General features: G+C 35.8%; 1 protein-coding gene across 3 annotated transcripts in view; it reads right to left on the reverse strand.

The window, feature by feature from the left end:
* Nucleotides 1–2,003: 2,003 nt before the first annotated feature.
* The window catches only part of Dph5 (diphthamide biosynthesis 5), a 43,084-nt gene continuing 30,386 nt past the window's right edge, over nt 2,004–14,701 (reverse strand). For 2 of the 3 annotated variants that reach the window (XM_010639086.3, XM_019209761.2), the window contains 4 exons: nt 12,455–12,575; nt 6,614–6,653; nt 5,316–5,419; nt 2,004–3,316 (listed from right to left, as the gene is read on the reverse strand). In XM_010639086.3, the coding sequence (XP_010637388.1) occupies nt 3,120–3,316; nt 5,316–5,419; nt 6,614–6,653; nt 12,455–12,575 (462 nt within the window). In that variant the 3' untranslated portion in view covers nt 2,004–3,119. Of the gene's footprint in view, nt 3,317–5,315; nt 5,420–6,613; nt 6,654–12,454; nt 12,576–14,356; nt 14,388–14,701 lie in introns of all 3 variants that reach the window. The other variant, XM_010639087.3, reaches the window with a different exon arrangement.

A 14,701-nucleotide genomic window follows, 5' to 3' on the forward strand; every position in this document is an offset into this window, starting at 1 on the left:
TTCAAAGAAAAATTTGGTAAGCTCCCTACTACTGCCCTTGGTAGATTTTACAACTTTGTCTTTAGTTTTCACCAGTTTTAGCACATTCCCGCCAGCCTGAACCACCAGAGAGTGGTACATACATGATTGTTCCATTGGGTGGCTTGTACCACTGGTGGTACAAAGGGATCTAATCACTTTATCCATCTTCTTACGAATACAATTAATAAAAAGCCACCCAATGGGACAGTCATGCATATACCACTGGTGAAGCCACCTGGCAGTGAGACGTAAGAATGGCCCTGTTGTGAACACGTTAGGTAGGTACGGCTTACTTTGTATTTATTCTTCCCGGGAGTCACTGAACTTATTCAATCTATATACATTGATAGTTTCACCAAGTCAAGGAGGTATTACCTTCTATTCATATTTTTGTCGTATTTCCTTTTTCTTTCTGGGAACCCTGTAATTACATATATGTCAAATTGTTTGATATTGCCCCACATATTCAGGCTTTTTCCCTCCTTTCTTTTCTTCTTGCTTCCTCAGATGGACAGTTTCTCTGACATCTGTACTCTGGTACTATTTGTAATGATTTGATTCTTTTTTATTTTTATTAAGTTTCCATTTTTTTACTGAGAGTACTTACACTCATTCATTAAAGTCATCTTTGTGTTAAAACCTATGAACACAGTTGCAACAGCTGCTTCAAAATCCTGATCTACTAATTCTAATGTCTAGGTTATATTATGGTCTCTATTACCTTTTTTAAATCATAAAGGCATATCATTATTTTTTTGTCTCTGATTACTGTTGACATGTTATAGAGACTAATTTTTAAAAATCACTGTGGAATGTTAAGCTTTATTCTAAATGGCTAAATTATTACAGGCTTAAATTTTACTGGCTAATCACCTTGACTTTCTGGAGATTTCATTTTATATGATGTTAAAGGTTTTATCCTGAGTTTTAATATAAATCTCTGGTCCTGGGCCCAGTCTTTCTTAACAAGTCCATTCTGGTGTTTTGATGGATAATCCAAGTTGTTAAAAAGCCCTTCTAACATGTCAAAATTCAAAGTGGAAAACGTCTTCTCTTGGAATGGAGAGCAATTTCTGCTCTGCTTCTTCAGCCTTCCAGCTATGGCTTCCACCGGGGATTATGAAGTCTTCCCTGCATATGCAGAGTCTAGGAGTTGGCGAAAAGTTGAAGGAGAGATATACAGGTCTGGCATCTTCTTTGGCACCTTGATTTCTAAGATCTCTTAATGTCAGTTTCCTAATTTATCCTCTAAAACCTCAAGCCAGTAAGACTGCAACTTCCTCTCAAGGTCTCAGTTTTCACCAGAAACTTGGAAATGTCTTGAGGGGAAAAGTTGTGTTTGCAAAGTTCTCAGCCTGCTTTTGGGGAATCCCTAGTGTGTTAGAAAGTAACTGATTATATTCTGTTCAGAGTTCATAACTGGGAAGGTTTGTACATTACAAGCTACACAACATTACCAAAGCCAGAAGATCTTTGTTTTACAATTTTTAAGTGTTTAGTTTAATGCCTTAGAAGAAATTGTAGAACTGACTAAAAAGTATGTAGTGTTCTCCTTTTTTACTCAGCAAACTAAAAATGACATATTTCAAAATCTTTTATCCCAAAAGAAGTAAAAATAATTTCTAGTTCACTAATACTAGGAAGAAGGGAAATTTTTCTTCAATTTTCAACACATTTACTAAGTGTTGTTGTCCACAAGCCCACCCAGAGAACAAGGTTTGGGAGCTCAGACTGGGAGGGTAAGGCACAGAATCACCAGGCAGGCTCTGGGGAGGTTTCTGGAACACTTCCGCTTTATTCAGGAAATGCACAGGCTTGTATAGGGACAACCATGGGGGAGGAGCATTTAACATTTGGCAATATCTTATTGGAGGCATCGTGGAGTGATTTTCCTTGGGCGAGGCAAAGGAGTCATGGACTAGGGGCGGAGGTGTAGCCTGTTGGACCCAGCATCTGCGCTCTTAGGCGAGTTAGCTCAGCCTTAGCAAGGTCTCCGAGTTAGCTCAGGAGACAGGAGTGCAGTGCACCTCACCCAGCCAGGCTTGAACTTCTCCGACAACTAAGCAAAGAAGTCAAATTGATTAGGGTGACAGATATACTCAGAATTTGACTAACTGAACTAGCATGCAGCAAAGCTATTTTTATTCCAAATTGACAAAAAATATTAAACTATGGTCATGAAATAAATGTTATTTAAAACTAGTGAGATTACTCACATAAATGATGGCACATTAACTGAATTAAATGATATGAAAAATTTTGATCAATCTATTGTCTTCAAACCAATATTTTAAAAATTTTATTTTGTAGTCAGCAAGCTTCCATATACCTGCCTGAATGTGGAAAGATGTTATTTAAAACAAAGCAGCAACTGTACATGGCTGGCTGAATATTTATAATTAAGTAAGTATATAACTGCCAAAATACAGCAGAATGGGTCACATAACTAGGATGTCAGCTAACCAATACAATCAGTTCAGAAGAGTGTCATTTTGAAGCTTGTACTTGCTCAGGCTTTAAGGTAAGCAGGTGGGATAAGGTGGAAATGTATTCTCATTTCTGTTACTAACTCCCAATACCGGCTCTGTTGGGAAAACTCACCTTGTAGTTAGGACAGCTAACTTTTTGTCGAAGAAAGTTATAAAAACAACATATGAATGGTTACCAATCTTTCACTTGCTTCTATGGCCATTGCTACATTTCTTAACCTTTAAAAGCAGGATTTAGGTGATTCACATTCTAGTTACCTCTAAGTTATACTCTGCACCAACCACTTCGTATTAACTGGTTTCATAAATAAAAATTGCTTTTAAGTGATTCTGTCTGTGGACACTTACCCACAAGGTTTCCAGCTTGGTCTGCTTTATGCCTGTACATCCTGAAAAGTTGCCAAAGCAACACAACTGATGATATCATAGGGAAAAAACTCAATGTTGCAGGAAACCAAGCACTGTTGAGGCAACTCTTCTTTTTAGTCACTTGTTATTATTATTACTTTTAGACAAACCAAAAAGACCTGTTTCATTTGTCATACAAATACATGTACATCCATATATGACTGAAATTTGACCATAGAGAATGTCCATGTTCAGAGTCCATCAAGGTTGTTCTGATATGGAAAACAGACTTAGCATCTCCTTCTCCAGTGGATGCATGCTGCCTCCTGTGATAATCAGGGAATGCAATGGTCCTCCCAAGTCCACTGTACACATCTGCTGTAAAGTGCCTGCTGCAATCTTCTGGTCCTCAGTTCCAACCCTGGCTAAGCCAACACAAAGTGTGTCCTCAGTGATTGCTATAAAAAAAAAAAAAAAAGATTACAGCAGTCAATTCAGCAAATACAATATCTGTTCAATATTCAAAAACATTAGTACCACACATTTAGTTTTGAAAGTCCCATCCTTTTCTTTTCTTTTTTGAGACAGGATCTTGCTGTGTAGTTTAGGCTAGTCATAATTTCACTATGTAGCTCAAGCTGGCCTCAAACAAAGAAAAACTCAAAGTTGGCCTAAAACAAAGAGTAATCTTCTGGCCTCAGCCTTCTAAGTGATGGAATTACAGATGTGTGCTACCACACCTTACAAAAGCCTCAGATATCTTTAAATTCTTTCGTCATTCACTACAAACCAATTACTTTATCCTTTGAAAATGCCAAAGGCTTACATGAATCTAGGTTTTTAAGGACCTGGTAAATAATAGCTATAACCATAGTCCTTATAACTGCACTGTATTTGTCTTATAACATATTTATATTTGTAATAAATTCTTGAAGCTGGGCATGGTAGAGCATGTTGTAATGTTAACATTCAGGAGGCTGAGGCCACCTTGAACTATGTACACCCTGTCTGTCTCAAAAATTCAAAATAAATAAATATATAAAATAAAATTAGATTTAAAAATTTTTGAGATATGTTTAGGTTGACCAAGATATTCTCAAAAAACTTTGGGGCTATGGGATAAATACATGGATTTGAGTTTATGCTTGCCTGTGAAATTAGCTAAGTGTCCAAGTTTAGTTTTCTCATTTAAAAAAATATAATATTATCTCTCTGAAGTGGTAATTATGAGAGCTAAGATAATGGGTAAAAGACTATTTAGTAAACCATAGAGTCCTTAACAAAAATAGGCATTTTCACTTTACTTAATTTCAGAATTTTACTACAATTCACTCTGGTTCTACAGGTGAAATGCTGATCTTTTAACTGTTTTTTTTCCCCCTTTTTAAAGTTTATTTGAAAAAATAAAAGAGAAGAATGAGGTAGAAACTGGCTCTGCAGAGTAAGCTGGGGCCGAGTAAGAGTTTAAAAAGCAAGATAAAAGAATACCCTGAAGAAAGCAGGTGGGCTTTCATGTGGAAAGCCATGATAGCCAGTTTTACTGTTTAGCTGGGAAAACTGTCAGAAGGAACAGTGATCAAAATGGAGCAATAAGCTACTCAGTATGTTAAGGCAAGAGAAACACAAGTTCGATGTCAGCCTGGCAACTTGGTGACTCTCTGTCTCAAATAAAAAATAAAATGGCTGGGGATGCAGTGCAGTGGTACAACAACGCTGAGTTCAATCCTGAGTACCGCCCCCAACAATGATCTATACAAGAAAAAGTAGACATGCAAGGAACTCTTCACAAAGTTATGAACACAGAAAATTCTTGCAGACAATGTGTTTCACAAATGTAATAAGGTTTACTGATGAGAATAAAATATGCAATGATCACTCACAAATCCTTAATGTATCTTTGCTATCAGAGGCTAGGTACTCAAAAGGCAGTTAGACTATGACAGGTTTAAGAACTTCTCAATACATTTACTGAGATCATACCTTTTATTATGTGTGTAAAATCTGTCTGTTAGGAATGTAAGAATAAATTATCTTGTCTTTACCCTGAAGAAAAAGTAGAATAAATATATTTTTGTAGGACAGATTTCACCACTGATTAAAGCTAAAATGGAAGTTCTCTATTTTATCAAAATATATATACATTAATACTTGTATCAAATGTGACTCAATTTAATTGGTAAAAAAGCTGTATTTTCTAGAAATGTGTTAATTCTACTATAAAGAATTCCATTTCTTTCTGTACAACTTCAAACCTATATGGGATTCAAGTTAAAGTTGGAAAAAAATGAAAAACACTACAAAGCAAAAACACTGAGTCTTGGTTTAATGGTGATGTGTGTGTGTGTGTGTGTGTGTGTGTGTGTGTGTGTGTGTGTGTGTGTGAGATATTAAATCATACACCGTTCTCAGCATAGCTGTTAGGGAATAATATGAGGGTCCTCAGAGGGTCATGAGTACCTGGTTCTTCTCCTTCTTCTCTTCGATTTTGGACAATTTCCAGAAGCTGCTGGGCTGCTTGGTTTACACTCATGTAACGAGGCGGATCATAGATCTTCCTTCCTCTATAAGAATAAAACTAGATGCTGTCATTCTTAGTCATGAAATTATACAACATACTCTTAATGCAATTACTCCCTCAGGTATACTCAATCAGCACAGCCTACATTCTATTTGGAGTTTTCACATGACAGCCCCCATACAACAAAACATTAGATAAGGTTCTTAAACATTTTTTACATTATTCTACTTTAACTGTCCTCTAATATCACAGAAATGATGGTAGAAAAAAAATCCAACAACTAAGGATAGATGTCTATATCAAAGTTAATGTTTATTCAAAATGATGCCTCAGGCAAAAATAACTTTAAGTCAGCATCAAGTTGGTCTAAGCTCTGGCTTAGATAAGTTCTGTAGTGCTATTTTTGCGGGGGTTATGGTCAGGATCAAACACATGCATACACTAAGCATCTTTTATTACCATATTTAAACTACTTATTTCTTTTTGTACTTCTGCCTCTAAAAAAAGGAAAATAAAGCAGTAAAGATCTGAAAAGTCTTGGATAATATTGTTACTTCTGAATGCCTCAAAAGCATACCAATTTTACCCAATGATCATAACAATAAAAATGTTAACTTTTGTAAGGTATAAAACAGTTCATATCAACTATTTTACAGACTCACAAAACAATTCTTTAAATCAGTGCTATCTAATAAAAACGCTCTATTTATTGGAAAATTTAGAGGCCACAATACAATTTCTAATTTCACATTAAAAGATTTCAAAAAGACAAAGTTAATTTTATTAATATAGTTTAAGCTGACATATCTGAAACATTCTATTTAAGTGTTTACTCACACAAAAATTAACAAAGGCAGCACGGCAGAGGAGTACGGCATGGCTGATGTCTAGGTGTCCCTCTGCAAATGCTGCTAAGCAACGCCAGCCCACTGCAGACTGAAATCTCCACAACTGTGAGCTAAAAATAAACTTCTCCCTCTTTAACTTAGGATGTCAAGTATTTTGTCTCAGCAATGAGAAAGAAACTAAGACAATTAAATACACAACACTGTCGTCAGTGTTGAATCTATGAAATCTACTGATATTTCCACTTGATCACATTGCTTATCATTCTAGAAGAGTATTTAATGAAAGCTAATTTTTCAGAGATCTTTAGAACTTATGTCATTTATGTAGAATTTATTGCCTTGCTCAAGGAATTAAAATAGGTGTAAACATTCTCAGAATAAGAACTTACTTGATTAGATTTTCCAAAGACTGCTCCTTTATTTTGATATCTGTAGGGAGTAAAAAATAGTTCTTTTAATTTAACTAATCCCTTAAATTTCAGTTAAGAGTCATCTAAATTTTTGGAAAACATTCTTCCCAAGTTCTCAAAACGCTGGTCTGAGAGTTTATAAAGTCTCTCTACACTTATTGTATGTAGGTAGGTACTCTCTTAAGGAAATTAAAGAATGGAAGCTTATGGTTGTATAAAGGACACTAGTTAAAAAACAAACATGAACTTGGTTTGGAGACCATCTTGCGGGAATCTAACTTCCTGCTAGAAAAAAAAAGACAAAGAAAAACTCAGATAAATATTGGCATATACACTACCCAACCGTTCACTACATTTTTTTGTTGTTGTTGTTGCTACTAGCTTATAATGGCATAGACTCAACTGAAGTCTTGCTATACTACTTTCATCAACTTTTCTGGCATCAGAATGTAAAAATGACAATGGACATAATGCATTTTGAAAAGAAACGTCTGCTTTCTTATGGAAGGTAATACATATCAAAATTTTGCACAAATCCTGTAATAACAAATGCTCATACTTTTAACAAGGATTTCAGACACTGAGCCAGGAACAGAAGTACCATAGGGAAGTCCCCTGCTCTCTAGAAGCTTAATGGCCCATGCATTGCAAATACTTGATTCTTTGTATTTTTTAATCACTCATGCCTGGCTGAATTATTTGGTAAAAGGTAAAAAAGCAGAAACATTGTACGTCCTCACAGGAACTCTGACATACAACAGTAAGAGCAACAGCTGCTTCCTGTTTGACATGCCAAAACAAATGGTTCAGCCAAAGTTTGTTTTTACAAAAATAAATATAGCACAACTGAGGAGTCTCTGATAGACTTCTACAACTTTCTTAAGTGATTAAAATTTTTTCTTATAAAGGACACTAGAGTTTACTTAGGATGTATAGCATGTACACACACAAATATACTTTTAAGTGTTCCTAGAATTGGTGTTGAAATATTTTTCAAGTTTGAAATATCATTAATAATTGAACATTTCTACTTGCTGGCCCATATGGGAAAATGAAAAAAAAAATACCTTTATACTCCAATATAATTAATGGTATATATCAACTTTTAGATTTCCTTCCAATGATATTTGTAAGATTTTTAAAAGTTCAAAATATTAGTTCATTCACCCTGAACTTCTGAAATATTGATAGTAAATCTTTCACATTTTTAAAAACTTTTTTAATGATATGCTTTATAAAAAATTGATTTTTTTCCCCCCACTAATGGGGACTGAACCAGGAACCTTCATACTGATCTACATTTTGTTTTTTATTTTGCGACAGGGTCTCATTGCTCAGGCTGGACTCAAACTTGCAATCCTCTTGCCTCAGCTTCCCAGAATGCTCCTATTACAGGTGCATACTACCACACCTAAGTAAGAATACGATCTTTAAAATAAAGAGAATTTCTCCAGGCAAATGCTTTTTAGTTGACTATAAGTTTGCATTCATGATTAGTCTTAAGACAGAAGAGTTGTATTACTTTGTCCTTGAATTCCTATAGGCCCTAATTTTTCTCTATGCCTACTTGCTAGATTGAAAGTTCCTCCTCCTACTCGTCTGACAGGTCCTGGCATAATATAAAGTATCCAGCAGATACCCCATAAGTGTCTACTAAATAAATTCATCACATGACTCTCCTACCACCCACTCTCTAGCTCATCTTAAACTATCTACCCTATAGGCAACATTAAGCTGCAATTCCTTCATAAAGTCTTTCTTGACATCTCTAATGTTTTTTGTTCATGAAAATATTTATACAACTGTTATCTTCTACTAACCTCTAGTCATATCACATATATTGGTCTTATCGCTCTAAATAAATTTTAGATTCACTGTGGTTTCCTACTGTAGTTACGTTTTACACTCATTCATCCCTAGCGGCTTTGGCCCATAGCAAACACTCAGTAAATACCTACTAATCTAAATGATGAGAAAGCCAGATGAATAAATGATGATATCTATGGATGGAGGGCTTGGAATCACGACATAACTATACTTCATACCTTGTTCCTGCTTTTGTTAATGGAGTAAGGAAGATGTATTGTTTATCTTTGTCTCTTCCCAGGAAAGCTAAGAAAAGAGATAGCTCTTACAGAACTTAAAAGCTGAAGTTCTGGTTTGTCCTTCCTGTCCCTCCACACAATAGAACTTAACTGTTCTTTAAACTTCCATGTGCATAACGCGTTAGTTGAAAACCAGATTTCAAAACTTCCTTAGTATTTCAAAAGAAAACAATTCTACACTGGGCATGGAGTAAGCACTCCATAAATACCTAAAAAGTGATTTTCTACTTGCCTTTCAAAGCTTTCCAAAAGATAAATACTGCTTGCTCTACTTCCCCTTGTTTTTAATAGATACATGGGAGGTTATCAGATAACCCACTTATACTCTTCTCTCCCTGTTGTTTTAAAAGCTATCAGTCTTATTGTAAAACACACATCTACTCTAGCAACTGAGCTCCAATGAGTCCCTATTTTTCAACCCTCCATTAAATATATTCTACTTCTGCCATGAGCAAAAGTCCCTTTAACAGCTGGCCCTCCCTCATCACTCACTCTACTTGGAGCTTCAACCTACTGTTTGCTTTAATTAGACCTATGCCTGTACTATTAAAACAGATATATCTAATGGCATGGGCCACCCCAATTAATAAGTGCCTTATAGTGTTTCTGTTAGTAAGGACTACAAAAATGATCAGTCTCTTTTCACATGGAAAATCCAAGGACAAAACTAAAAAACTAATTAATTATTAGTAAAGCAGTAAATTCCATTCACAATAAATTAAGAAAACATATGCTAGCTAATTGTGGAATGTAGGAATAAACAAAAAAAAAACCCAAAGAAAATATTAGAAAACTATCCATGGCCTGAACCAGATAAAGAATTAATTTTCAACATGAACAGAGTAAAAGGAATGTATTCTTGCTAAAAATGAGTAAACTAGCAAGTGTTAGAGAATTTTGTGCCAATGTGTAATAAAACCAAGTATGAGAACATTTTTAAAACTTTAACCAATTAACTTTCATATTTATCAAACACTTATACTGCCAGACTTATGGAAGAAAGAAATCACAAGCAAAGTCCCTGCTTGTATGAAGCAAGGAAGAAATCAAGCAAGCTTACAAGATGTGACAGTTCATCCTGTCAACTTAATTGGCCTGAAAGACAGCTAGGAGATTATCCAAGCGCACTAACCTCCTGGGTGCTCATGGAGTTGTCACCCTGGAGTGGACATGGTCCTTGGACTCTACCTCCCTGGCTCTGTCTCATTTGCTCTGCTTCCTACCTGCTTTGAGTTGAGTAACTTTCCTCCACCATGCTCTTCTGCCTTCTTACCTACAACTTTACATAATTCTAAGTACCCCTCAGATGATATTTATCCAGACATTCTTGTCCCTATCTACTGTGTCCCCTTGACAATTATGGTAATACAAAAGAGATGTTTCACACACGTCGTGCTAAATGCCCTAGCTTTCTCAGGGACGATACAACATTTTACTTCCTGTTGCCTATTTATTACAAAGGCTATTTCAAAGGTTACAAATGAAAAGCCAGATCAGAAGACACAGTGGCAAGGTTTAGAAAGGTCTCAACACAGGAACTTCTGTCCCTGTGGAGTCGAGCTCTGACATCCTCCAGAAATTTAGATGTTCACCAATCCAAAAGTCCTCCCACCTCCATGGTTCATGAATCCCGTGGAGGCATCATCACATGGGCATGACCAATTATTTATTCAATATCCAGATCCCTTCCCTTTCCTTGAGAATGAGGGGCGAGTCTGAAGTTTTCAATTTTCTAAACATAACTTATTTTTTCTAGTGAATAGTCCTATTCAGAAATCCACCAACAGTCACCTTATAAGAATAAAAAATATCCATATCACCAGGAAATTCCAACAGATCAGGAGTTCTACGCTAGTAACTGCAGTTGCAGGTGTCAGGTATTTCTTGTTGCAGGTACCAGGTATTTTATCCCAGGAGTAGGAAAACTGACCAATATAGAAAATAACTCAGATGAGTGGTAAAGGGAAAGAGAGTCACTGCGGTAAATAGAGGCTGCAATATTTAAAATTAGATTAAATTTCACTCCGGATCAGGAGTTAGTAAACTTATGTAAAAGAACAGATAAGTACCTTAGATTCTGAACACCATAAAGTCTCTTTTACAAATATTGTTCCCTGACAAAGACAATACATAAGTAAGTGAATGTTGCAATGTTCCAACAAAACCTTCTTTATAAAACAAACAGTAGGCCAGAACAGATGCATGGGCTGAACTGTGTGCTAGATGCTAATTTCCAATTTATACCCTGTTAGTAAAGGGGAGCTGTAATCTTTTCTATTAAGACACAGTGATGGGGTTTCATATTGACTAGGTTATATAAAATTATATCTTATTGAATAACAGAGACGTATACTGTACGTATATTCTGAATTCTGGATTACTGTAGAGGCCACAATACTGCGTTCATCCTCTGCCCTGATCCTGTGCAATGTAGCAGATATTCCTGTGGGTGGTTTCACTTACAGGGTCACTAAAATAGTACCATTCAAAACATGTTCTCAGAACCAATGTCTGAGGACTCCTTATGACCAGTAAAAAATGAATTAACTACAGAAGTGATATTAAGTACTTACATTTATAGTAATCTAACACTGATACAAAAGAATAGAAATCTAAAAACCATTTTTAAATACATCAACCTTGAATCTTTACCACAGTAGTTTGAAAAGTACTGCTCTAAACAAAACCTGTAAGGCAGGAAGAATTATTCCATATTCTATAAATATGAAGACAAATGCTAAGTACGTCCCAGAGCATTCTCCAGCTACTTAGTAGAAGTGCTCAGATTTTATCTTCTGGCCCTAACTATAAGTATCATTTCAGAGTTATTAAAGATGTCAGTTAGCTGTGTTCTATTCATCAACCAAATGAAGATTAAATTTCTGACACCAGTATTTCTTTCTACAACATATGCTATTAGAATAGGGACTTAAAATGTGTGAATCAGTACAATTCCAGGGCCACTGCTAGAAGGCAAAGCCTTTTTCCTTTTGAAACTCAGTACCATTATCTTGCTATCCAGACCTACTAATCCTATCTCTTTCGATACCAAACAGGAAATAGGATTTGGGCAGTAACATAGATTGAAAAAAGCTGTGAATAACAGGTTATCTGGATTTTATCAAGTCTGCCACCAATTAGCTGGGAAGTAATGGGAAAATTACTTGGCATTTTGGCCTCAAGTTCATTGGTTTCACAGATGAAGATGATCTCTAGAATCTCTTTCAGATGCATCATTCTGTAATTCTGATAGCATCAATACTGCACTATTTACAAAACATTCCAGAACCAGGATGGTAAACCTTTTATAGCTTTCAGTGATAACAAACAGCCTGCTGCAGCATGCATGCTACAGCTTTTTGCCACGATGGTCCTAGAAAATGTAAGATGGAGGGAGGTGGGAAGAAGTGCTCTATACAAGTTTGTTGAACTGCGGTAAACTGCCAAGAGGGCCTTATGGACAGATGAGTATAAATGTTGGAGAGAATGTGCAGGTCACAAAGAGAAGCAGCATGGACTACGTCATGAGTGCAGGAGTCGTCATGTAATAGGGCCAGTCTCCCCTGCGTATAAGATGGGATATGCAATGGCTAGACTCTGTCCTTCTACATCTATTTAGTTTCCCATAAAATAATTTCTACCTTATCACAAAATTTAGAAAGAGAGAATATCTGACAATTGCACTGCAACTTTAAGGAGACTCCAAAATTCTTACCTAGTAAGCATAAAGTATGCATGCCACTTTGTCTGTTCTTTTCCACTTTGTCAAAGAAGCTCTCTGGTCTCCAAGTGTCTGTCCAAAACACAATAGAAACTGTCTCTCCAAAGTTATACAGCTAGGAAAAAAAAATTAATGAATGATAAAACAATTCAGTAGTATTTACCAGATACAGAATTTAAACCCTTCACAACTGTAATAAAAAGTCATGTGAAAAAGGCCAGGGATCTAGTCTATAACAAATAAAAGGTAACAAGGTAAGTTCACAAGAGCTGGTGCCTTTATGATGCCCCTTTCAGTAATAAATTTCTCATAGTTCTGCATTCAGTATAGGAACATGTAACCAATTTATAATTTAGCTATGTGCTCGCTTCAGCAGCACATATACTAAAATTGGAACAATATAATTTAGCTATGTAGCTACTAAAACTATTGAGATACAAACAAATGTAGAAGGAAAAAAAAAGACTGAGCACGAGAAGCTTCACAAGATTAATATTACTATTCTCATTTTATAGATAAGATCACCATGGCTTAAAAAGACCAAATGACTGCCAGGGATTTAGCTCAGTGGTCCCGCCACCTGCTTTGCAAGCACAAGGACCTGAGTTCAATCCCCAGTAGAAAAAAAAAAATAAATAAATAAATCAAATGACTTACCTAAGGTAGGCAATAATAAAAAAAATGCTTAAACTTAGGTTTGAGGAAATGTTCTTTTCCATTATATTATCTCAATAAAATTCAAATTACAAACTCCAGCCACTACTCAAAACCTGTACCTCCTTAATTTAGCAAGATTCTTGGGCTGAGGATTTAGTTCAGTGGCACAGTGCCTGCCTAGCAAGTGTGAGGTTCTCAGTTCGAGACCCAGTACCAAAGGAAAGAAAAGAAAAAGATTCTCTTAGTTCCCACATGATAAACGTCAAGGATGAGGATATTTTCCCAGATCTGTTCCTTTCCGCCTCACAGGCCCACATTACTGCACCATCATTAGCAGCTTACTTCTCTGCTCCAGGTTGGCTGTGTAAGTTCTCTTCAGTGAGTCCAACTCCAGATCTAATCTGAGAAATCAGTTTGTTTTTTTTAATAAGGCTCTGCAACTTGTTAGTTGTGTGACATTAGTGCATGAGACCTGATCCAAAAATACATGGTGTTTTAAAAAATGTGTTACAATTAAAAATACACTGCCATTAATTCCCCCAGGATATTCCTCCTTCTTTAAACACAATTATCCTATCATTTTTGCCACTTTTGAAGCAGGTCTGGAAGTCCTCTTTCATAACTTTATGAGATGTAATCAAAAGTATAGTGAATGCTGTGCCACGTGCCATCCAATGGAAAAGCAGGCTCGTAACAATATTACAGCATGTCTTCACACACTTTACTCATTGGCTCCGGCACCATGTGACTTCTGGCTCTCCTCCAAAGTCAAAATGACCATGAAAGGTAAATTATTTTGAATCAGTTCAGAAAGTCAAGGCAGCCACAACAGTACACTAAAGACACCCAGAAAAGATTTCCAGAATTGCTTTAGAAAGTGGCAAGAATGATGGGACAAGTTTGTTCAAAGCAAGAGGAACCATTCTGAGGGATATTAATAGCAATGTATCTTACTGCATAATTTTTTAATTTAAATACTCAGTGCATTTTGTTGTCACATCTTATATGTCACTAAAGTAGAAACAGTGATAAAACACTGTTCTTTCAACATCTAAAGTTTGTAAGGATCAAAACACATTAAAAAGTCAAATAGTGAAGTGATATCCTAATCATAGTTCACATCTAGACAATGTGCAAGGGAGACGTATTTTCAAAGACAAGGTACAAATAATATCAAAGCTGTTTTGCAAAGATTTAATTCTTAGTGAAAGATTTAATGCTTAGTGAAAGAGCGCTTACCTTGCCTGTGTGAACTCCTGGGTTGACCCCCCTTGTACAAAAAAGTGAATAAATAAATAAATAAATATCTGATTCTTCAATTTAAACAATGTTTGAAAGAATCTATAACAGACCTAGAAAATTCTAGACATTGAAAATCACACTTAGTCCTCTATCACAAATTAAACATGTGCCTGAAATAGCTATAGGACTTCAGAAAGTAACTTAGCTTTTTAAGCCTCGTGTTCTCAATTTGAAAGTGAAGATGGGGATTTAGCTCAGTGGTTCTGCGCCTGCCTTGAAAGCACAAAGATGCAAATTCAATCGCCGGTAACAAAAAAAAAAAAAAAAAAAAAAAAAAAAAAA

The sequence above is a fragment of the Fukomys damarensis genome, unplaced genomic scaffold (assembly GCF_012274545.1).
Source record: "Fukomys damarensis isolate Sample0158 unplaced genomic scaffold, DMR_v1.0_HiC HiC_scaffold_33, whole genome shotgun sequence".
Taxonomy (NCBI): Eukaryota; Metazoa; Chordata; class Mammalia; order Rodentia; family Bathyergidae; genus Fukomys; species Fukomys damarensis.